This window comes from Carcharhinus amblyrhynchos, unplaced genomic scaffold (assembly GCF_965287045.1).
Source record: "Carcharhinus amblyrhynchos unplaced genomic scaffold, sCarAmb.v2.hapA scaffold_42, whole genome shotgun sequence".
NCBI classification, from domain to species: Eukaryota; Metazoa; Chordata; class Chondrichthyes; order Carcharhiniformes; family Carcharhinidae; genus Carcharhinus; species Carcharhinus amblyrhynchos.
In genome coordinates this window covers 3,761,343-3,784,387 of record NW_027649783.1, presented here as the reverse complement: position 1 = coordinate 3,784,387, position 23,045 = coordinate 3,761,343, and the positions used below count along the sequence as shown (strand labels likewise).

The window sequence follows — 23,045 nt, the reverse complement described above, 5'->3', positions numbered from 1 at the left end:
CATGATGAGAAAATACCAACACGCTTATACCAAAGACTGATATACACAGATTAAAAACCTACCCACGTGTCAGAAATAAAAGTGTGCAGTGAAATCACACACACAAATCCCAAAACTGAAGCGCAGTTAGAAAAAACATCACACGATTTTCCATTTCAGAAACCACCAGGTGCCAAATGAAATACAGAATAACATCCCAGGACCAACATACTGAAAAGCCCACACTCTCTTAAATACTGAATGTTAGAGAGAAAATAAAACACACGGGCATATATCAGAGATTGCAATTTCTGGATGAAATCTTAATATCACTGACCACAGACTGGCAGAGATAGAAACAACATTGAAATATCAGATACTAATTGACACAGCATGAATCCCACTCGCACAGGGCTGACAGAGAAGCATTTGGAAATAGAATGTGTGTATCCTGTTGTGGAATCGCTCTCGCATTGTTCATTAACTGGCACCGATCCCTCAATGCCATCCCACCCCCCACCCCACCCCACCCCACCCCACCACACCCCACCCCGCTCCGCTCCGGTCCCAAGAACTCGAATTGTGTTGAACAGTAAATCACCCTCCGGGATTGTTTCTCTAATCCTCTCTGAACACCTTGTAGTCAGTAATGTCCAATTCTCATTCCACTCCTTCTCTCAGTCAGTTTTCTGTTTGAGCCACACTGTTAGTGTCACATGTGGGACTTGTGGCTGCTGCTCATCAAACTTATTCCCCTTTAACCCGCACAGTAACTCTCGCAATAACCCCTGTCTGAGCCCAGATACTCTGTCCTGCCAGCTCCCGGTGATGGGCGGGGAAGTAAAGCGGAGCAGTTGGTGCTGGTGAGGAAGGGGAAATGTATGAAGAGTATCAGCAGTCTGATAGAGTGATGTGGGATTAGCAGCAGAGAGAATGTGCTGGTGTGGCAGAGGGAGTGAGAGAGTCAGGGGGGTTTGGGTGGATGGGGCCGGACAAGGGGAAAGGACGGATTGAAAACTGAGAGAGTTTGTGGGTTTGAGCAGCAACCAATGTGATTGGGTATCTACACTAACCAATCAGAGACAGGATGACGAATTGCCATCAGTGTGAATGAACCAATGGGAACAGGGCTTGCAGCCATCCTTCATTAGCATAGGCCTGTGCTTTGGTCTATAAAAGAGGAGTTCCGGGCCCCATTCAGTGATTGTGTGTCTGAAATTCAGTGGGAGGATGGTGGATGAGAAGAAAGCGCCGGTTTCCAAGAAGGGAGCCAAGAAAGCGCAGAAAAAGCTGCCGGCAAAGGGCGGCAAGAAGAGGAAAAGATCCCGGAAGGAGAGTTACTCCATCTACATCTACAAAGTGATGAAGCAGGTTCACCCCGACACCGGCATCTCCTCCAAGGCCATGAGCATCATGAACTCGTTCGTCAACGATATTTTCGAGCGCATCGCGGGTGAGGCTTCCCGCCTGGCCCATTACAACAAGCGCAGCACCATCAGCTCCCGGGAGATCCAGACCGCCGTGCGCCTGCTGCTGCCCGGGGAACTGGCCAAGCACGCCGTGTCGGAAGGGACAAAGGCGGTGACCAAGTACACCAGCTCCAAGTAAAACTCCCCAATGGACTGAGAAACCCCCCAAAACACAACGGCTCTTTTCAGAGCCACCCACAATCTCTGTGAAAAGGCTGTATCATTAATTTAGCTTCAATGATTAAAACGCAGCGTCTTGTACAATAATAATTGCTATATTTTCCGATTATCAATGATAGACACGGAGTAATGTAAATCAAACGCCCGGTGGATCATTGGGTCTGAGTAATGTTTAAAATTAATTAACTGCTACCTGCCCTTCTCTGGGTTTAGATCTCAGACGCGTTGATATTCGGTCCCTTTCTCCGGCTTTAGAGAGAGAGTAAATAGAACAAATGTGTCAGAATCATCGAATCCCTACAGTGCAGGAGGCCATTCGGCCCATCGAGTTTGTACCGACATCAATCCCTCACCCATCCTCATAACCCGACATATTTCCCCTGTTCATCCCTCTGATACTGGGGGGCAAATCTAATCGACTCAAACCCGCATGTCTTTAGGCTGTGGGAAGAAAGCGGAGCGCCCGCAGGAAGACCCAGGCAGACACGGGGAGAATGTGCAGACTCCACTCAGTTTCCCGTTCTGTTTCAGTTTGGTCTCAATAATCGATCAGTTTATTCCCTATAAACCCCAGTTGTGCAGGAACTCTCAGTCTGGAGGAATATGGGGAACAGCCCGTCCGTTTGCAGAACGATGAAACTTCCTGGGGGCTGGTTGGAGAGTTTTAAAAAGGGCCGAGATGAACCCCGAATGGATCCCGGATTCTAAAAGCAACTCGGGATAAAATGGTGCAAACAGACTGATGTTTCAAAAAGGTTTGTTTTTAGTTAATTATTGATGGGATTTTGTATTTCTTGATTGAGAAATATATTTGCGAACTTTCCAAAAATGAATAATTTATTTTCGGCTCGTTTTCAGATAAACCCAGAGTGAAAATGAGAAAGTGCCGGATCCAGGTTAACTCTAGACTGGGGAAGGAGAGAAAGGGAGATTCTCCATTCCCGATCAGAATAATTTCCCAAAGGGATTTGTTCTTTTCCCCTTTGGGGACTTTTCCAATTTGAAATGAAATCGGTGGGAAGCTGAGAATTTGGGCTTTTCCGCCCTCACTCCGTGGAGGCTCCGGATTGGTCAGTTCAGCAGATTTCTGATTGGTCATATGGACAAGATGCTGAGAGGTAGCAACAAAGTGACCAATCAGCAATGTGGGCCCTCCATTCCTCCCGGAGCTAGAAGAGAAGCGAAAGGGAGTGGATTTCAGCATTCTTTGTGAAAGGCTTTGGGAGATTGGGGAAATGTCTGGAAGAGGAAAGAGCAGCGGGAAAGTTCGGGCCAAGGCCAAGTCTCGCTCCTCCCGGGCTGGACTGCAGTTCCCGGTGGGCCGTGTTCACAGGCTCCTGAGAAAGGGCAACTATGCTGAGCGTGTGGGTGCCGGAGCCCCGGTCTATCTGGCTGCTGTGCTCGAGTATCTGACCGCTGAAATCCTGGAGCTGGCCGGGAACGCGGCCCGGGACAACAAGAAGACCCGCATCATCCCCAGACACCTGCAGCTGGCCGTCCGCAACGACGAGGAGCTCAACAAGCTGCTGGGAGGGGTGACCATCGCTCAGGGCGGGGTGCTGCCTAATATCCAGGCCGTGCTGCTGCCCAAGAAAACCTCCGCCGTCTCCAGCAAGAGCAAGTGAAGCGGCCATTCTTTCATCTGATAACCCAAAGGCTCTTTTCAGAGCCACTCACTTTATCTGGAAAAGGGCGGCCTGGTGTCTATCGGTCAGATTCTGCACTGCTATTCACAGTCCAGCTGTTTCCCGCTTTGTTTTATCAATCCCTGTATCCAATATTGATACAGGTGTTTTAATACATGTAAATTTATGCTATTTATTGGAGAAACTTTTGCACATGTTCCAACAGCATGTCGGAGGTAATTATTTAGAAACAAGTACACAATTACCCCAGAGTGAGAAACAGCATCAAAGATTGATGGCTGAAAAACACCCCAAACATAACAGCTCTTTTCAGAGCCCCCCACAATCTCTGTGAAAAAGCTGCACCATCTTTTCCCTTATTGAGTTAATGAGAAATCTCTTTCTGGAGGATAGAGATTTGTCCCGTTACAGAATGCTGTGAATGGGACTTCATACGCGCCCCTTACACACACTTTCACACTGAAGGGACAATCAAACTGAACTGAGAGCGGATTATAAACCCCAGTCTGGGATTTGTCACGGACAATGAGGAGAAACACCACATCGGAAGGTAATTCTTTAGGTTCAGTGATAACTATATTCACAGTTTGGCAGCAGCGGAATTAAATTCATAAAATTATTTGTTCGTTATTTCGGGTGACCTGGAAGCCGCTCCGGGAACAGAGTAAAGGCGGGAATGAAGAGGTTATTCTCGGGCTGATCTGTTTATTCCACAGTTTTCCCAGAGGACGGAATCAGTGAGATTTGTACACACACAGGACCTGAGTCCATTGCAGCGCTTTAAGATCCGCTTCCCCCCCGGGCCCTCCCTATTCTCCGGACACAAAGCTGCCTGTCCCACCGGCGGGATAGGGCCGGGGATTCTCTCCACACTTCCCATTGGAACATTCCCGGCCGCTTTCAGGGGAGAGGATCAGAAATCAGCCGTTTCTCTCTGTCCCTGTGAAGCCTGTGTGAAGGGGGTTGGTTGGGATTCTCTCTGTTTCTGCTTTTCCACTGAGCTGAGATTTGCTCGGTTTTAAATTGCTGAGCGGGGTCTGATTCCCGCCGGTTCCAGATAAGAGATTGAGAAATTCAAACTGTTCCTAAAATAGCGGCAGGATTCAGTGAGGGGAAAATACAATAAACAGATGAGAAAGTGTGAGATTGAAATAGTTTCCTGAACATTAAGGCGTTCGGTTATTTTGTATTTTTCCTGCACTGAAATTGGCGGGTTTTTCCCATTTGAAAATGTAAACCAATCAAAACCTCCCATTTCTACTCCCTCGCTTTGTGATTGGTTAAGAATTGGATAGAAACAAGAGTGACCAATCAGAGCTGGAGTCTGGCTGCAGCCTCACAAACCGCTCCCAATGATTATTAATAGAGATGAAACTGACCCAATCTGGATTGGAGTTATTCATAAGAACATAAGAAATAGGAGCAGGAGTAGGCCATCTAGCCCTTCGAGCCTGCCCCGCCATTCAATAAGATCATGGCTGATCTGTCGTGGCTCAGTTCCACATTCCCGCCCTCTCCCCATAACCCTTAATCCCCTCTCTTATCTAAAACATTCAATGGACTTTGCTTCCACAGAGAAATATTTGAAGAAATCAGATGTTTCCTCCACACAAGTTTCAGGGGAGAGTGTCGCCAGCTCCTTCTCACACACAGTCCGAGCTCAGAGACACAGACAGCTCATCAGTTCCACAGTCTCCGAGAACACAAATCATTTCAGAGGCACATTTTCAATCCAACAGGAATGACAGCCGCTATGTCCCGATCATGTCCAGTTCTCGTACCAGGGTGGCCGAGTGGTTAAGGCGTTGGACTTAAGATCCAATGGACATATGTCCGCGTGGGTTCGAACCCCACTCCTGGTAGAAAGATTTTTAACACTGCATTCTGCACCCTGTCCTCTCCTTCTCCCCTATATATTGTGTGAATGGGATGCTTGATCTGTATAGCTCGCAAGAAACCAGAGTTTTCACAGCTTAATACTGCATGTCCCAATAAGAAATCAAATCAAAATCAGTACCGCTGATTGGGGGATCCATCAATCCCAGTCCAAACTATTATCAGATCATCACTGTGTCAATCCCACAATAGAGCAGTTTTTACTCCAAATTAAATATCTGATGAAACGGTATTTCGGTTAAATGTTATACAATTAACCTTCATAAGGTACTTTCAGATTCGAGTTAAATCCCAGTCATATCACCCACATCAGGGGTTTGGAAGTGGCTGTACTAATCCCCATAATGTATTCTCACAAATACATTAGATAGAAATGTGAAATACAATCTCAGATTGAGCTATTATAACAGTGAGTATAACCTGAGATACAAACTCAGATTCCAGTTGAAAACTCACCCTGATTATGAAACTAAAAGTTACAATTTCAATTTGATGACTATGAAATGACCCATAAATTATAAACTAATCCTAACCCCTCACTCACACTGAGCCAGATGGAAGACACTGTACCAATTCCAGACTGAGTTCCATTTTACATTCATGTCAAAATTCTTACTCAGAATCAGACTGAGTGTCACAGACCAAATCAATGTGAATAACCTGAGTGAAACTTGTATAACAATCCAGTATCAGATTGAAGGATACATTATCTTTCACAATTGTGTTCAGATTTAATGCTGGGCTGAAACTCACTCACATTGTTTGCTGAAAACATACTGCATCAGTGGCCTGTTTCTGTGCTGGAAAATGATTTGGAATTAATCCAAATTGATAACTTGTCCCAGAGATTGAAGGTTATTTAATTAATCCCATACTCACACTAAATCCCAAAGACAGATAAATAAGAGAATAGTTCTGAATCACATATTCAGCATCAACAGCTGAAAAATCCAGGTTGCTTCCTGCACTCACTCACAGGAGCTGAGTCTGAGTGATATGAAATAAATCACACACACCAAATGTATCACTGAGAGATTTGGAAACAACCAAAGTCTCACACAGACTAATGGATACAAATGGAAGATTAGATAGAGAGAGACGTGGGTGAAAAATCCCAAATGAAACTCGCAGTTTTAGCAGCATCATAGACTTATACACAGAGTTAATTCCACTGATAGCTACAGCATGAAGCTGATGTTCTACAAACAGGGAAATTAAAGCACATGTTCCACAAACAGCCCCAGGGGATTTAATGTTATGGATGGTTCCCACAGTTACATAAAATGCTCACAGACAAAGAAGCCATTGACAGATTTAGACTCATCCAACACATACACTTTATAAGAGTCTGACAGACACATATAACTGACCCCCTCAGAAACAACACCAGACACATTCAAATACAGAATGGAAACAGATATTGAAACATGTGAATTGATTGCAAAATCAATTGTGTGTCTTGGACAGCCCATAGCTACGGGGATGTGGTGAAACATGAGGACAAATCCTATCATATCCACCACCAGGCAGGTCGCAACTGCACAAATAATAGCAAATTACTGCAGATGCTGGAATCTGAAACTAAAAGAGAAAATCCTGGAAAATCTCAGCAGGTGTGGCAGCATCTGTAAGATGTCAAAGGACTTTGACAAAGGGTCATTTGGACGCGAAATGTCAGACCTTTTCTCTCCTTACTGATGCTGCCAAACCTAGAGATTTTCCAGTATTTTCTCATTTTGTCGTTACTGCACAATGTGATTCTGCAATGGGGCAACACTTACTAAATAATCCTGATTGTGCTCAGAATTACACTGACAATATGATCAGAAGAGCAGAGGTTTTTTTTTAAAGCGACCTCCCCTTTAAGACAGAGGTGAGGAGGAACCTTTTTGATCAGTTGATTTTTTTTTTACTTTCTTCATTCATGGGATTAGGGCATCACAGGCTCGGCCGGGATTTATTGCCCGTCCATAATTGCCCTGGGATAGGCAGCGCTGAACTGCAATCTTCAACTGCTGTCACCAATGTCATATAGGTACACACACAGTGCGGTTTGGAGGTGGTTGGGGGAGAGGAGGGGGGTGGTGGGTGGCTGTTGGGGAGTGAGAAGACCTACTGGCACTGAAGGAATGGCAATATATTTCCAAGTCCTGATGGTGAGTGGTTTGGAGGGAGATTTCTAATTGGTGTTGTTCTGATGTGTCTGCTGCCCTTTTCCTCGAGGCCACAGTCATGGTGGGTTTGGAAGATGTTGTCAGATGAGCCTTTGTGAATTCAGGCAATGCATTTTGTAGAAGGTACACACTGCTGCCCCTGTCTGCCCGTGGTAATATAAGCAGACTTGTGACTAATAAATAATCTTTAATTTTAACTTTATGTGGAGGCAGCGACTCTTTGTGGATAGGAAGCGAATGAAATCAGATACCTTGTACTGGATGGTGTCAAACTTCTAGTGTTGTTGGAACTGCATTCACCCAGGCAAATTACATAGGGAAAACAGGTACCCCGGATTCCTTCCACAGTCCAAAGACGTGCAGGCCGGAAGGATTGGCCATGCTAGATTACCCTTTGTGTGGTTAAAAAAAAGTGAAGGTTAGGTAGATTAGCGGGGTGGGTGTGTGGGACTCTGACTATAGGGCATGGATGGGATGCCCTGTCGGAGATTCGGTGCAATTTAAATGGGCCGAATGGCCTCCTTCACAATTGTAGGGGTTATGTGACTTTTGGTCTTTTGACTGTGTCAGAACTGCCCTGATAATAAAAGGGGGAAAGACGTGTTTGTAGCCTTTACATCAGTGAGCTATTGGCAGATTAGATTGTCTATTGTCAGCGAGAGTTGATGAAGATAACTGTGTCCTGGAAAAAAATAGCAGAGTTACTTTTGGGGAACACAGAAATGATCTTTTTAAACTGATCCTGAAAATGTAAATAGCAGAGAATGGTTTCGATCCATCGACCTCTGGGTTATGGGCCCAGCACGCTTCCGCTGCGCCACTCTGCTACAAGCTAATAAGTTCCTCGTTATTATTGTTGTGCAGTATCAGGACAAAATCTCACTGTCGTATTGCAGTTTAATGACGGCGAATATGCTCCGCCTGGCGGCACAATTCCACTGTCTAACACACAAAAAATGGAACACACACAAAAGCAGCGCCAGATTGTCAGGAGACAGAAGATCAGACACAGGCAAAGCAGAATGGACCGATTGCTCATTTGTGTAAACTGTTCATGAAAAGTTCAGGCATGATTTTATTGAATGGAAGAACAGGCTCGAGAGGTCAAATGGCCGACTCCTGCTCCAAGCTTTTATGTTCTTAGATTCTTCTCTGGATCCAATACTATTTAATTTATTTTGTTATCCATGATTGGGCCACTTTTCCAGTTATGTTTACGTGCCAGAAAGGAATGTATAACTCTTTAATTGCAGACACCTCTGCCTTAAATATTAGTCATTTCTTATCCACCGTCATGCCATTGAATGGATCTATTAATCCATAATCTATTTTAGCAAACACACCTCTCATACCTTCCTAGTTTATTAAGATTTAGGATGCTATTTCAGGATTGGACTTGTTTCACGTTTATGGACTGATGGTAGCTGTTCCACAAAGCAGTCAGTTAATCAGTCACATTGTTAGTAGTGAAATTTTGCAAAAAATATAATGTTGAAAAAGCTATTTCTGCTGCTTGTGGACACTGAACTGTAAGGAGAGATAATGCAATATTCCATTCAAAAACTTATGATATTTCTTCCCTTTCCTCAGCCAATCCTCTCACTGTTCTGTGGCCGGCAGGGCTCTCAAGTGTGTCGCTCCCCTGTCCCACACTTGGAACATTTTCAATCACTCCACAAGGATGAGTAATTTCTGATAAGATTTTCTAGTCACCTGCCATTTTCATTCTGCATCTTACTTTCACACGAATCATTCTGTCCTCGGTCTTTCCTGGTATTCAGACCTCCTCTCCACCATTCAGGTTTTTCTACCTTTATACATCTGGTAATTGTCCCTTTCAACTGTGTGACTAAATCTTATTATTTAATGCATGTGTGGTCCAATTGGTCACATACATTCTATTTCCTTTGTTTTTCTTTCACATGAGCCCCTCTCCTCTCCATTTGTCTATAATGCATTACATTTATAACTTCCACCATTCTGATGAAAAGATGTTGATCTGAAATCTTTGCCATTAACTTTGTTCGTCTCAGCAGCAGCTCACTTGTTACATAATTGCAGAACTTTGAAATTAAATTCACACTTCCTGCATTCATACTGTCTGAACTCGGGAATCAGGTTGAGAGGAGTTTGGAGAGAATGGATTAAAATCATGATTGGTTTCAATAGAGTAAATGTAAATAAAATGTTTCTATGAAACAACGGCACAAATTTGTTGTGAATGGGATAAAATAAGAAATAAGAACATCAGGGAACACATTTGACGTTGGGCAGCAAAGTTGCTGTGATCCTGAACATGATGCCTGTAATCGAAGCCAATTGGGACGAAAAGTAAAAGTTAAAATACCATTGGACAAATAAGGATAGAAATACATTTTGAGGCTGTAATTTAGATAAGAGGAAGTATTGCACTGAACGGAGAGGAAATCTCGTTCAGAGTTTAAATATATTTTATGTTCTGTTTTATTCAATGTAATGGAGGCCTGGAGAACCCAGGATTCAGCGCGCGAGTGAATACGGTCTATCTCATTCAGATGGTCCGCACGGCGCAGGCGCCATTAGGCCGCGTCCCCGGGTCTCGTCTGTCCGCGCGGAGCATGCGCGGTGCGGCTCCCGAAAGCTGAACGGGGCTGCGCGCAGCCGCAGTAACACCGAGTCAGAGGCGCCCGGGGCCCGGCGGAGGTGCGGGGAGGGAGCCGGGGGAGCGGCACCATGAAGCGGATGGTGCAGCGAGGCCATCCTCACCGCCCCATATGGAACAGTGTGAGTGAGAGGAAACAGAGAGGAGTGGGTAATGGGTGTGTTTCAGACTGGAGGAAGGTTTCCAGTGGAGTTCCCCAGGGCTCGGTGTTAGGAGCCCTGCTCTTCCTGATATATATTAATGACACACACCTTGGTGTACAGGACACAAGCTCAACATTTCCGCACGCCCCCAAACCTGGAGGCATTGGCAACTGTGAGGAGGAAAGTGGGAAACTTCCAAAGGACACAGGCAGCTTGGTGGAATGGGAGACAAGTGGCAGTGGGGAAAGTTCCAGCACCGATTGCCCCGCGGCTGCCCCTGGGGATCATGCCCACTCTCAGTGCCCGGGCAAGGCAGTGTGTTGGATAGAGCACTTTCTGGGGCGCGGAGAATTGTTTTCATTCATGTGATATGTGTGTGTCACTGGATTGGCCAACATTTATTACACTAATTACCCTTGAACTGAGTGCCTTGTTAGGCCGTTTCAGAGGGCATTTAAGAGTCAAAAACATACTGTGGGTCTAGAGTCACAGGTAACGATAGTTAATGTGGGTGTATTTCCTTCCCTAAAGGGGTATCAGTAAACCAAATGGGTTTTTTACAACATTGCCATCATTAGATCTTTAATTCGAAAGTGTTTGATAGAGCAGACACCGCACGGTTTTGTTAAAGGGAAGTCGTGTCTGACAAATTTACTGGAATTCTATGAGGATGTGTCTAGGGCGGTGGATAGAGGAGAGCCGGTGGATGTGGTCTTTCTTGATTTTCAGAAGGCGTTTGACAAGGTACCTCACAAGAAGTTATTACAGAAGGTCAGGGGACATGGAGTTGGGGGTAGGGTGTTAGCGTGGATAGAGGATTGGTTGTCAAATAGGAGGCAGAGAGTGGGGGTCAATGGGTGCTATTTGGATTGGCGGATGGTGACTAGTGGAGTGCCCCAGGGGTCGGTGCTGGGGCCTCAGCTATTTACCATTTATATAGATGATCTGGAGAAGGTAACCGAGTGTAGGGTGTCGAAATTTGCTGATGACACCAAGATTGGTGGAATGGCAAATTGTGCGGAGAGTGTGGAGAGTCTGCAGAAGGATCTAGGTAGGCTGGGCGAATGGGCCAGGAAATGGCAAATGGAATTTAATGTTGGCAAGTGCGAGGTAGTCCACTGTGGTAGGAATATTGGTAGGAAGGGTTATTACTTAAGTGGCGAAAAACAGCAGCAGGCGACGGTGCAGAGGGACCTCGGGGTCCTTGTGCATGAGTTGCAAAAACCCAGCTTGCAGGTGCAGCAGGTGGTCAGGAAGGCGAATGGGATGTTGGCCTTCATCGCGAGGGGGATTGAATATAAAAGTAGGGAGGTCTTGCTGCGGCTGTATAGGGCATTGGTGAGGCTGCAGCTGGAGTACTGTGTGCAGTTTTGGGCACCGTACTTACGCAAGGATATTTTGGCCTTGGAGGGAGTGCAGAGGAGGTTTACTAGGCTGATGCCGGAGTTGAGGGGGTTGAGCTATGAGGAGAGGCTGAATAAATTAGGCTTGTACTCGTTAGAGTTTAGAAGAATGAGGGGAGATCTCATTGAGACGTATAAGATGATGAATGGGATGGATAGGATAGAGATGGAGAGACTCTTCCCGCACAGAAAGGATAATAGGACTAGGGGGCACAGCCTCAAGATAAAGGGGGGGCAATTTAGAACAGAGTTGAGGAGGAACTTCTTCACTCAAAGGGTGGTGAATCTCTGGAATTCTCTGCCCGTTGAAGTGGTGGAGGCTGCCTCGCTAAATATTTTTAAGAGGCGGGTTGATGGGTTTTTGATAAGAGAGGGGATTAAGGGTTATGGGGAGAGGGCGGGAATGTGGAACTGAGCCACAACAGATCAGCCATGATCTTATTGAATGGCGGGGCAGGCTCGAAGGGCTGGATGGCCTACTCCTCTCCTATTTCCTATTTCTTATGTTCTTATTCCAGATTTTAATTGAGCTCAAATTACACTATCTGCTGTGGTGATATTCAGGTCCCATTGAATTTCCCCTGGATCTCTGGGTCATTAGACCAGTGCCAATATCACTAGGACATTACCTCCTCACATGGGAACTGCAGCCGCCATTGACAGATATCAGCAAGTAGTTTATTGTGGGTTGATTGTCAGTGAGCTGAAACATGAACTCTGTTTCTCTCTCCACAGATGCTGCCTGACCTGTTGTATATTCCAGAATGTTCTCCTTGTTTCAGATGTCCAGTGTCCACATGATTTCACCTGTGAATTATTGCAGCTGTTGCTCAGAAAACTGAGGCCTGATATAGACAAATTAAGAGCCATTTTGAATCAGGCTGGATGTTGGTTTTGGAATTCAGTCCCTCAGTTTCGGAGAAGGTAAGTTTTTTGTCTGGGTGACTTTGGTTTGTAGAAGCAGGAGAAATGGATGGCTTTAATTCTGGGTACATTTGAGAGCATCAGGTCCAAACACTTCTGATCAAAGATTATTAACTGTGATCATTCTGTACAATTACAGAAACATTGCAAACTTGCACACAATAAGTGCTGGACAGAGAATCAATTCCACATTCATATCCAGTATCAGACTGAATTAATTCCACACTGAAAAAACTGTAACAGAGACTGACAGAAAAAGGGTTAGTTCCACACACACAATACCAGAATATAAGGAGAAGGAGCAGGAGAAGGCCATTCAGCCCATCAGGCCTGTTCTGCCATTCAGTAAGATCATGGCTGATCTGATTGTGGCCTCAACTCCACTTGAGTGCCTGTCCCCAAAACCCTTGATTCTCTTGTGTCTCAAAAATCTATCTAACTCTAGACTGAATCTATTGAATGACAAAAATTAAGGGTCCCTTTAGAGAAGTAATTCCTCCTAATCGCCATCTTAAATTGGAGATGTTTTATCTTTAACCTGTGCCTCCAGTTCTAGTTTCCCCCTATAAATGGCAACATCCCCCTCAGCATCTACACTGTCAAGCCCCTGAGAATCTTATGTGTTTTAGTACAATCCTCTCTCATTCTTCTCCACTGAAAATTGGCCAGACTTGTTTAATTTTTCCTCATAAAATAACTCCTTCATCTCAGGAATCAGGCTCCACTCGCTACTGTTTGCTAAGCTGATCATGACCCGCTTCCATACACTAACAGACCCTGACACAGTCATTATTCTCGGATGATTGAGTCAATTCCACACCTACATACGGTAACAGAGATTGACAGAGTTAATGTCACACTGCAGTAAAGGATAGAGAACACTTAATTTCAGTGTCACATACAAATCAGAGATGAACAGAGAGTTAATGCCCCATTCACACACAGTAATAGAGAATTACAGATACAGAAGTAAGTCTATATGCACACATACTAACAGAGATGGACAGAAAGGTAAAGGCTAAATTCAGCCCAGTCCCAGATGGCCATAGGCTGTTCTCCCCTTTCATGAATAACCCCAGCTGGTACAGGAATTGAACCCACGCTGTTGGAGTTACTCTGCGTCACAGCCCCACTGTCCAGCCAACTGAGCCAATCAACCCCCAGAATAGGACAGAGAGGTAATTGCACATTGAAACACAGGAACAGAGACTGGCTAATCGAGTTAACTCCACACTCACTTGCACTAATAGAGGCTGACACATCAGAGAATTAATTCCATCCTCAAATAAACTGACAGGAAGAAATTTACTGTAATTCCAATGAAACACAGCAACAGAGGCTGACAGAGAGTGAATGGTGCTCTCGTACAGATTGACAGCAGGAATGAGTTAACTCCACATACAGTAACAGAGATGGACAGATACAGAGTTAATTTCACACACACACACTATAACTCACACACACACTTGAAGAATTCTTCTGACCTGCATCATACGGCCTCTTCATTGTTTCATTATATTTTCTATCATCCTCATCATCCAAGGAGCCCTGGCTTTGGTTCCCGTCCCTTTCACCCTGATCAGAATGTACTGAGTCTATACCTGAAATATCTCCTGAAAGATCACCCATCACTGTTACAGTTTTTCCTGTCAGATTTTGGCTCCATTTGACCCTGGCTCAATCCCAGCTCCTCCCATTGAAGTTAGGCCTCTTCCAATTCAAAAGTGTTACTTTAGATTGTTCCTTGCTAATATCAAGCTTGTGATACAATGATCACTGTTACTCAAGTGACCACCCACTAATACGTGGATCACGTGGCAACATTCCTGTCAGTCTGTGTGAAAATGCAGTTAATTCTACATCTGCAATGCATGATCTGCCTGCAGATTTGCTGCTCTATTTCTTTCTCACCACACCTCCCTTTTTCCTATGTGGCTATTTGTGCTTCTAACTCATCAACCTTATTCACCACACTGTCCCATGTGCCACCAAGGTTGCTGGCATAGTGGACAGTAAAGAAGGTTATCTAGGATTGCAACAGGGCTGATGAATGACAGATAGAGTTTAATTTAGATAAATGCGAGGCGATGTATTTTGGTAGATCAAACCAAGGCAGGACTTGGTCAGTTAATGGTAGGTACTGGGGAGAGTTATAGAACAGAGATTAAAGGGTACAGGTTCATAGTTCCTTGAAAGTGGAGTCCCAGGTGGACTGAATGATGAAGAAGGCATCCAGCAGGCCTGGTTTCATTGGTCAGAACATTGAATACAGGATTTGGGACGTCTTGTTGAAGTTGTTACAAAACGTTGATCAGGCCACACTTGGAATACTGTGTACAGTTCTGGTCACCCAATTATAGAAAGGGTATTATTAAACAAGACAGAGTCTAGAAAAGATTTACTGGGATGCTACTGGGACTTGAAGGTTTGAGTTATAAGGAGAGATGTACGGGGACATTTTTCTCTGGAACATATGAGGCTTAGGGGTGATGTTATAGAAGTCTATAAAATTACGAGGGGCCATAGAACAGCTGGATAGTCAACATATTTTCCCAAAGGATGGGAGCCTAAAACGAGAGGGCACAGGTTTAAGGTGAGAGGGGAGAGATCCAAAAGGGTCGAGAGGAGCAATTTTTCCACGCAGTGTGGTGAGTGTCTGGAACAAGCTGCCAGAGGTAGTAGTAGAGGTGGGTATAATTTTGCCTGTTAAAATGCGAATAGGCAGTTACATGGGTAAGATAGGTATGGAGGGATATGCACCAAATGTGGGCAATTGGGACTAGCTTACGGGTCAAAAAAATGGGTGGCATGGACAAATTGGGCTGAAGGGCCTGTTTCATGCTGTGAACCTCTATGACACTTTGTGATTATACACATGCTTTCCAAACCTGTTCTTGTATTCCACTGAGATTCCTTCTTCATCTACTCCTACCTTATATGAGTTGATTAATTATTCTCATATGTATGAGCGAGTGTATAAAGAAAGATCAACTTAATGCAAGGTAGGTCCATTCAGAAGTCTGGCATCAGGGAAGAAGCTGCTCGTGAATCGATTAATACGTGACCTCAGAGTTTTGTATCTTTTTCCCAACGGATGGAAGTGGAAGAGAGAATGTCCGGGGTACCTGGGGTCCTTAATTATGTTGGCTGCTTTTCCGAGGCAGGAGGAAGTATAGACAGAACCAGTGGATTGGAAGCTGGTTTCCGTGATGGATTGGGCTTCATTCACAACCTTTTGTAGTTTCTTGCAGTCCTGGGCAGAGCAGGAGCCAAACTAAGCTGTGATACAACCAGAAAGAATGTTTTTTATGCTGCATCTGTAAAAGTTGGTAAGAGTCGTAGCTGACGTGCTAAATTTCCGTAGTCTTCTGAGAAAGTATAGGCAGTGACGTGCTTTACTATCGTATCGGTATGGTGGGGGGCAGGACAGGTTGTTGGTGATCTGGACACTTAAAAACTTAAGACTCTCAACTATTTCTATTTTGTCCCTGTTGATGTAGACAGGGGCATGTTCTCCACTATGGTTCCTGAAGTCGAAGACAATCTCCTTCGTCTTGTTGACATTGAGGGACAGATTATTGTCGCCACACCAGTTCACCAGGTTCTCTATCTCATTCCTGTACTCTGTCTCGTTATTGTTTATGAGCCGAACCATTACAGTGGTGATATCGGCAAACTTGAAAATTGAATTGGAGGGGAGTTTGGCCACACAGTCATATCAGGAGTATAATAGGGGGCTGAGAACACAGCCTTGTGGGGTACCAGTGTTGAGGATGATCGTGGAGTAGGTGTTGTTTATCATTTCTGATTGTGGTTTGTGTGTTAGGAAGTTCAGTATCCAGTCACAGAGGGAGGCGCTGAGGCCCAGGCCACGGAGTTTGGAGATGAGTTTTGTGGGAATAATGGTGTTGAAGGCTGAGCTGTCGTCAATAAATTGGAGTCTGGTGTAAGTGCCTTTGTTATCTCGGTGTTTCAGGGTTGAGTGCAGGGCCAGGGAGATGGCGTCTGCTGTGTACTGTTGCGGCGGTAGGCGAACTGTCTGGATCCAGGCAGTCCGGAGTCTGGGACTGATTTGTGTTATGACTAATCTTTCAAAGCACTTCTGAATGATGGATGTCAGAACCGCTGGACAATAGTCATTGAGGCAAGCTGCTTAGCTTTTCCTTGCTAGTGGGGTGATGGTCATCTTTCTGAAGCAGGTAGGGACCTCAGATTGTTGGAAAAAGAGATTGAAGATATCTGTGAATGCCCCTGCCAGCTGATCCATGCAGGATCTGAGTGCTCATCCGGGTACCCCATCCAGGCAAGTCACCCTCCTTGGGTTGGCCTTTGAGAAAGCTGCTCTGACATCTGCAATGGTGACCTTAGATACAAGTTCATCCGAGGCTTCCAGAGCGGAGGGCGTACTCTCACTGAGCTCTTTCTCAAAATGGGCACAGAATGCATTGAGCTCAATTGCAATGCATTGAGCATTGAGCCGGTGATTTTATTTCCTTCTGTAGATATTCCCCTTTTCTACTTCTATATAGTGGTGCCCATCCTCCTGCCAGGTTAGTGCAGACCCTCCCCATCCACACGAGTGACCCTCCCCATGAGGACACAGGGGCATTGAGAACAGAATCATACAAGTTACACTGAGCCTTTAGAAAGCTCTGATTGGATCACAGCTGGAGTATTGAGTCCAGTTCTGCTCAGCACACTTGAGGAAACGTGTGAGGATCATTCAGTGGGTGCAGAGGAGATTGACCAGAATGGTTTCAGCAATGAGGGGTTTTTAGCCACAAAGTTGTGTTGGAGAAGCTGGGGTAGATCTTTTTGGAGCAAAGCAGATTGAGGGGGAGATCTGATCGAGGTGGACAGGATTATGGCAGGTGTGGATCAGGTAGACAAAGAAAACTGATCCCATTCACTGATAGTACACGGACTAGGGGACACAGGGTGAAGGTTTTGGGAAGAGACAGAGAGAGGATGTGTGGGAGAACTTTTCATGCAGCGAGTAACAACCTGGAAGTTGCTGCCTCTGAGGGTGGAAGCAGAGACAATGAATCATTTCAAAGAGGAATTTGGATGGACATTTGAGGGAAATAAACTTGTCGGGCTATGGGGATAGAGCAGGGGAATGGGACTGACTGGATTGTTGTATGGAGAAGCCAGCATGGACTGGATGTGGTGAACTGTCTCCTTGTGCACTGTAATGATTCTAGTTCCAGTCTCCCCTGGTTTGCTGTAATTGGACAGTGAAGATTGGAATCAGAGGCAGACAGACAGGATGTGGGGAGTTAGACAAAGAGCAGCTCTCGCAGGGACCGGGTGAGAACGAGGATGGACACGTTTTAAACAGAGACTGTTTGGTTTTGATTACTATCTGGTTAATCACACCGGAGCAATGAATGGAAATTCGAACGTTATCCCATTCATGGAGCAGTGCAGGGTTTCAGTTCTATCTGAATGTCATTGAATTGTCATAGCGCCTACCACCACTGATCATACTTCTCGTACAGACACTGAGGACTGCAGTCATACATTGACAATGTTTGTATCACTGGGTTTCCTTTGTGACTGTTCATTATGATTATGTACTGAGATTTATAAATTACTGAAACTGCTCTTTTAAATTTATTTGTGAGATTAGAGATCCTCTGACCTCGGAAGGAAGACCCTGACCTGCAGTGACCCGGAGAACCCGAACACGTGGACCCAGCCGTGACCCCAGAGACCCCGTCCGCCAACCGGCCTTCAACCTGTCCACACCGGAGTGTGGTGTGAACACCCTCCGAACTGGAACCGCAGCCCGACAGTGACCCGGAACTCCCCCCCACTCAGACCCGACTGCCGAGGCAGGACCCGTGACCATGGCAACAAATCCTCCACCCACACACCAACCAAAGCGCAAACAGGACCCAGCTACACCCTCGATACCACAGACTAAACACCGTCTGGCAGGCAGGACAGGGAGCAGCCACCCCAGGAAGCGGGGGAAACGCGCAGGCCTGCAGGTGAGACTCAAACAATGTGGTTCCAAGACCCCCCTCCCCAGCTCACTCCTGGCAAATGTTCAATCTCTGCAAAACAATCTCAATGAACTGAAAACCAGACTCACTTTTCAAAGGGAACTGAGAGACTGCTGTGTGCTGTGTTTCACAGAGACACAGATCACACCTGCTTCACCGGGCAGTGTCGTACAACCACAGGGCTTCTCCGTCCACCGAATGGACCTTACAGCAGCCTCAAATCAGGCTCGCGCAGGTAGCGTCTGCCTTCTAATCAACACCTCTTGGTGCTCCGATGTCACAACACTGGCGAGTTTCTGCTCCCCGGACCTAGAATATCTGACGCTGAAATGCTGCCCCGATAACCTTCCACAGGAGTTCACCTCTGTTATCCTGACAGCAGTTTACATTCCACCCCAGGCAGATGTGAAGGTCGCGCTGGATGAAATATCTACCACCACAAACAGCCTTGAGACAAAATATCCCGAGGCCTTGTTCATCCAGGCCGGGGACTTCAACCAGGCCAATCTCAAGAGTGTCCTACCAAAGTACTACCAACATGTCACCTGTCCCACCAGAGGCACAAACATCCTCGAGCACTGCTACACAAAAATCAAACATGCCGACCGTTCTATCGCCCGCCCAAACTTTGGCAAATCAGATCACAAGGCCATGCTCCTGCTCCCAGCTTCCAGGCAAAAAACTGAAGCAGGAGAATCCGATTAAAGAAAGTCCGGCATTGTTGGTCTGCGGAATGGGATGATCTCCTACATGACTGCTTCGAGTCAATGGCTGGTCAATATTTAAAAACTCAGCAAGCACCCTGAATGTTTACTTCACCACAATAACTGACTTCATTAGTATTGCATAGAAGACTGAGCCAAAGGAGCAAATCCATGTGTTTCCCGACCGGAAAGTGTGGATGAACAGGGATATTCACTGCTTCCTGAAGTCCAGCTCCAAAGCATTTCCAGTCAGGGGACCCTGAACTGGAACAAATCCAGATGTGATCTACAGAGAACCATCACAGCTGCCAAGTGCCAGTACCGGACCAAGCTCGAGTCCCAGGCTCGCCACATGGACTCCCATCGTTTGTGGGAAGGTCTGAAAGACACAACAGGTTACCAGATGAAGGTGTGTAGAATTGCCAGTGACGATGCCCCCCTCCCTGATGAGCTCAATGCATTCTATGCCTGTTTTGAGGATGCCCTCCACTCTGAAAGCCTTGGCTGAACCTGTATCCGAGGTCACCATCACAGACTTCAGATCAGCCGCATTGAAAGTCATCCTGCGGAAAGCGACTGGCCCGGATGGGGTACAGGGACAGGCACTCAGATCCTGTGTGGAGCAGCTGGCGGGGGTATTCACAGACATCTTCAATCTCTCCTCACACCAATCTGAGGTCCCTACAGGCTTCAAGAAGATGGCCATCATCCCTGTAGCAAAGATAAGCCAGGCAGCGAGGCTCCATGACTATTGCCTGGTAGCTCTGACATCCATCATTATGAGGTGCTTCGAAAGGTTAGTCATGGCACGGATCAACTCCAGCCTCCCAGATTGCCTGGATCCACTACAGTTCACCTACTGCCGCAACAGATCCACAGTAGATGCCGTCTCCCTGACCATATACTCAACCCTGGAACACCTGGATAACAAAGACACATGTCAGATTCCCATTTATTGATTCCAGCTCAGCCTTCAACACCATTATTCCTACAAAACCCATCTTCAAACTCCATGGCCGAGGGCTTGGCTCCTCCCTCTGTGACGGCATCCTAGATTTCCTAACCCACAGACCACAATGAGTAAAGATTGGCAACGACACCGCCTCCACGATTATCCTCAACACCAGTGCCTCACAAGGCTGTGTCCTCAACCCCTTACGATGCTCCTTATACACTTCTGACTGTGAAGCCAAATTCTGCTTCAACTCTATTTTCAAGTTTGCTGATGATACCACCATCGTGGATTCGATCTCGACAAATGATGAGACGGACTACAGGAATGAGATAGAGAATCTGGTAAATTAGTGTGACGACAATAATCTCTCCCTCAATGTCACCCAAACAAAGGGGATTGTCATTAACTTCAGGAAGTACAGTGGAGGACGAGCCCCTGTCTACATCAATGGGGATAAAATGGAAATTGTTGAGAGCTTCAGGTTTCTATGTGTCGAGATCATCAATGACTTATCCTGGTCCTTCCACGCTGACTCTATAGTTAAGTAAGACCGCTAAGTTCACAGGAGGCTAAGGAAATTCAGCATTTTTGCTGTGACTCTCACCAAGTTTTACAGATGCACTGTAGATAATACCCTTTCCAGATATATCAGAGCTCGGTCTGGCTTCTGCTCTTACCAAGACCACCTTAAACTACAAACAGTTCTTATAGTAGCCCAGTCCATCACAGAAAGCAGCCTCCCATCCATTGCCTCTATCTGCACTTCCCATCACATCAGAAAAGCAGCAGCATAATCAAAGCCCCCACACACCCCGGACATTCTCTCTTCCACCTTCTTCCAACAGGAATAAGATACAGAAGTCTGAGATCATGTACCAACCAACTCAATCTTCTCTGCCGCCATCAGACTTTTGAATGGACCTACTTTATATTGATCTTTCACTACAGATGAGTTATGAATGTAACACTACATTCTGCACTCTGTCATTCCTCTCTCCCCATGTACTCTCTGAATGGTATGCTTTGCTTGTATAACGCACAAGAAACAATACTTTTCACTGTATACCAATACATGTGACAACAGTAAATCAAATTGAAACAGGGCCTGTGTATTATTCCCTCACCTGTAATTGGGTTACAATGAGTCAATTATTCCTGACAGGCAATCATTGAATCGATCCAGGTTAGTTTGAAGTTTCCTCCCCTGAGTTACAATGAACAGTGAGCTCCTCACACACAGTATGTATGTTCTCTATCAGAGTGCATCAGTTTCACAGTCTCAGGCAGCAGAACTGGTGCAGAAACATTTTCAATCCCACAATCAGAGCAGAACAGACAGACTTTGTTTCCGTGTCACCCCCAACTCAGTCCCACTGACAGGAAGATGCATAAATCCCAGTCCAATTTCCCAGCCCCTATCTGGGACACACACTGATGATTATAAGGATCTGTAGAAATTGGTACAAACTGAGTCTGAGGGACTGGATCGGGCTCCCTGTTTCCAGTGAAGGACACTGGGTTCTGATTGAAGACTAAACGGGAGTGTTTTCCTTCTGGGAATGCTGTGAACAGGGATGGATTCCCGCCCGGGACAGTTAGAAAGCGCTAGGAGGATTTGTTCTTTTCCCCTTTGGGGACTTTTCCAATTTGAAATGAAATCGGTGGGAAGCTGAGAATTTGGGCTTTTCCGCCCTCACTCCGTGGAGGCTCCGGATTGGTCAGTTCAGCAGATTTCTGATTGGTCATATGGACAAGATGCTGAGAGGTAGCAACAAAGTGACCAATCAGCAATGTGGGCCCTCCATTCCTCCCGGAGCTAGAAGAGAAGCGAAAGGGAGTGGATTTCAGCATTCTTTGTGAAAGGCTTTGGGAGATTGGGGAAATGTCTGGAAGAGGAAAGAGCAGCGGGAAAGTTCGGGCCAAGGCCAAGTCTCGCTCCTCCCGGGCTGGACTGCAGTTCCCGGTGGGCCGTGTTCACAGGCTCCTGAGAAAGGGCAACTATGCTGAGCGTGTGGGTGCCGGAGCCCCGGTCTATCTGGCTGCTGTGCTCGAGTATCTGACCGCTGAAATCCTGGAGCTGGCCGGGAACGCGGCCCGGGACAACAAGAAGACCCGCATCATCCCCAGACACCTGCAGCTGGCCGTCCGCAACGACGAGGAGCTCAACAAGCTGCTGGGAGGGGTGACCATCGCTCAGGGCGGGGTGCTGCCTAATATCCAGGCCGTGCTGCTGCCCAAGAAAACCTCCGCCGTCTCCAGCAAGAGCAAGTGAAGCGGCCATTCTTTCATCTGATAACCCAAAGGCTCTTTTCAGAGCCACTCACTTTATCTGGAAAAGGGCGGCCTGGTGTCTATCGGTCAGATTCTGCACTGCTATTCACAGTCCAGCTGTTTCCCGCTTTGTTCTATCAATCCCTACTATTGACACATAGAATATTTTAATACAAGTTTCTGCTGTTTATTGGGGGAACCGTCCCAGTGAACTGAAATGATCCGATTTCCAATATAATTGTTGAAAGTGTGACAGTCTGTGAGGACAGTCATCTGCAGCCCATCAGTTTTCAAAGCCAGTCATTGTATCTGGAAAAGTGTTAATTATTGTCTGTCCGAATGTACAAGTGTTTCTGTAATGGTGATATCGGTGTGAGGGGGTTACTGTTTGAGACATGGTTCATATTCTGACCCTGACTGACACAATTCTCAATCCTCACTCCAAACATGTGCGGAGAAAGTGGATTTGCGGAATTATTCCTCGGAAACTGAAATGATGGCAGGTTTAATAAAACCACTTTAAAATTAAATTGCGGTAGAATTGTTAACGGGATGGTTTTGACTGTAACCATCAAAGGATTGGAGAGAGCTCAATGTAACGGAGAGTTAATTGTAAGATGGAGAGGTTTCAGAGTCCTGGGAAGATTCT

General features: G+C 45.9%; 2 protein-coding genes and 2 non-coding genes across 4 annotated transcripts; 3 read left to right on the top strand and 1 right to left on the bottom strand.

Moving 5' to 3' along the window:
* Nucleotides 1-760: 760 nt before the first annotated feature.
* LOC145335820 (histone H2B type 1-M-like) lies at nucleotides 761-1,737 on the top strand. The gene has a single exon (XM_080181546.1). It carries the CDS (start codon nucleotides 1,210-1,212, stop codon nucleotides 1,585-1,587), a length of 378 nt encoding a protein of 125 aa, XP_080037672.1. The 5' UTR covers nucleotides 761-1,209; the 3' UTR covers nucleotides 1,588-1,737.
* Nucleotides 1,738-2,593: 856 nt separating this feature from the next.
* Nucleotides 2,594-23,031, top strand: LOC145335901 (uncharacterized). Its single transcript, XM_080181635.1, has 2 exons — nucleotides 2,594-3,249; nucleotides 21,989-23,031. The coding sequence occupies exons 1-2, from the start codon at nucleotides 2,864-2,866 to the stop codon at nucleotides 22,395-22,397; spliced, it is 795 nt and encodes a 264-aa protein (XP_080037761.1). The 5' UTR covers nucleotides 2,594-2,863; the 3' UTR covers nucleotides 22,398-23,031.
* On the top strand, nucleotides 5,054-5,136 carry trnal-uaa (transfer RNA leucine (anticodon UAA)). The gene has a single exon. It is a non-coding gene; the product is annotated as a tRNA-Leu (tRNA).
* On the bottom strand, nucleotides 8,100-8,171 carry trnam-cau (transfer RNA methionine (anticodon CAU)). The gene has a single exon. It is a non-coding gene; the product is annotated as a tRNA-Met (tRNA).
* Nucleotides 23,032-23,045: the final 14 nt, after the last annotated feature.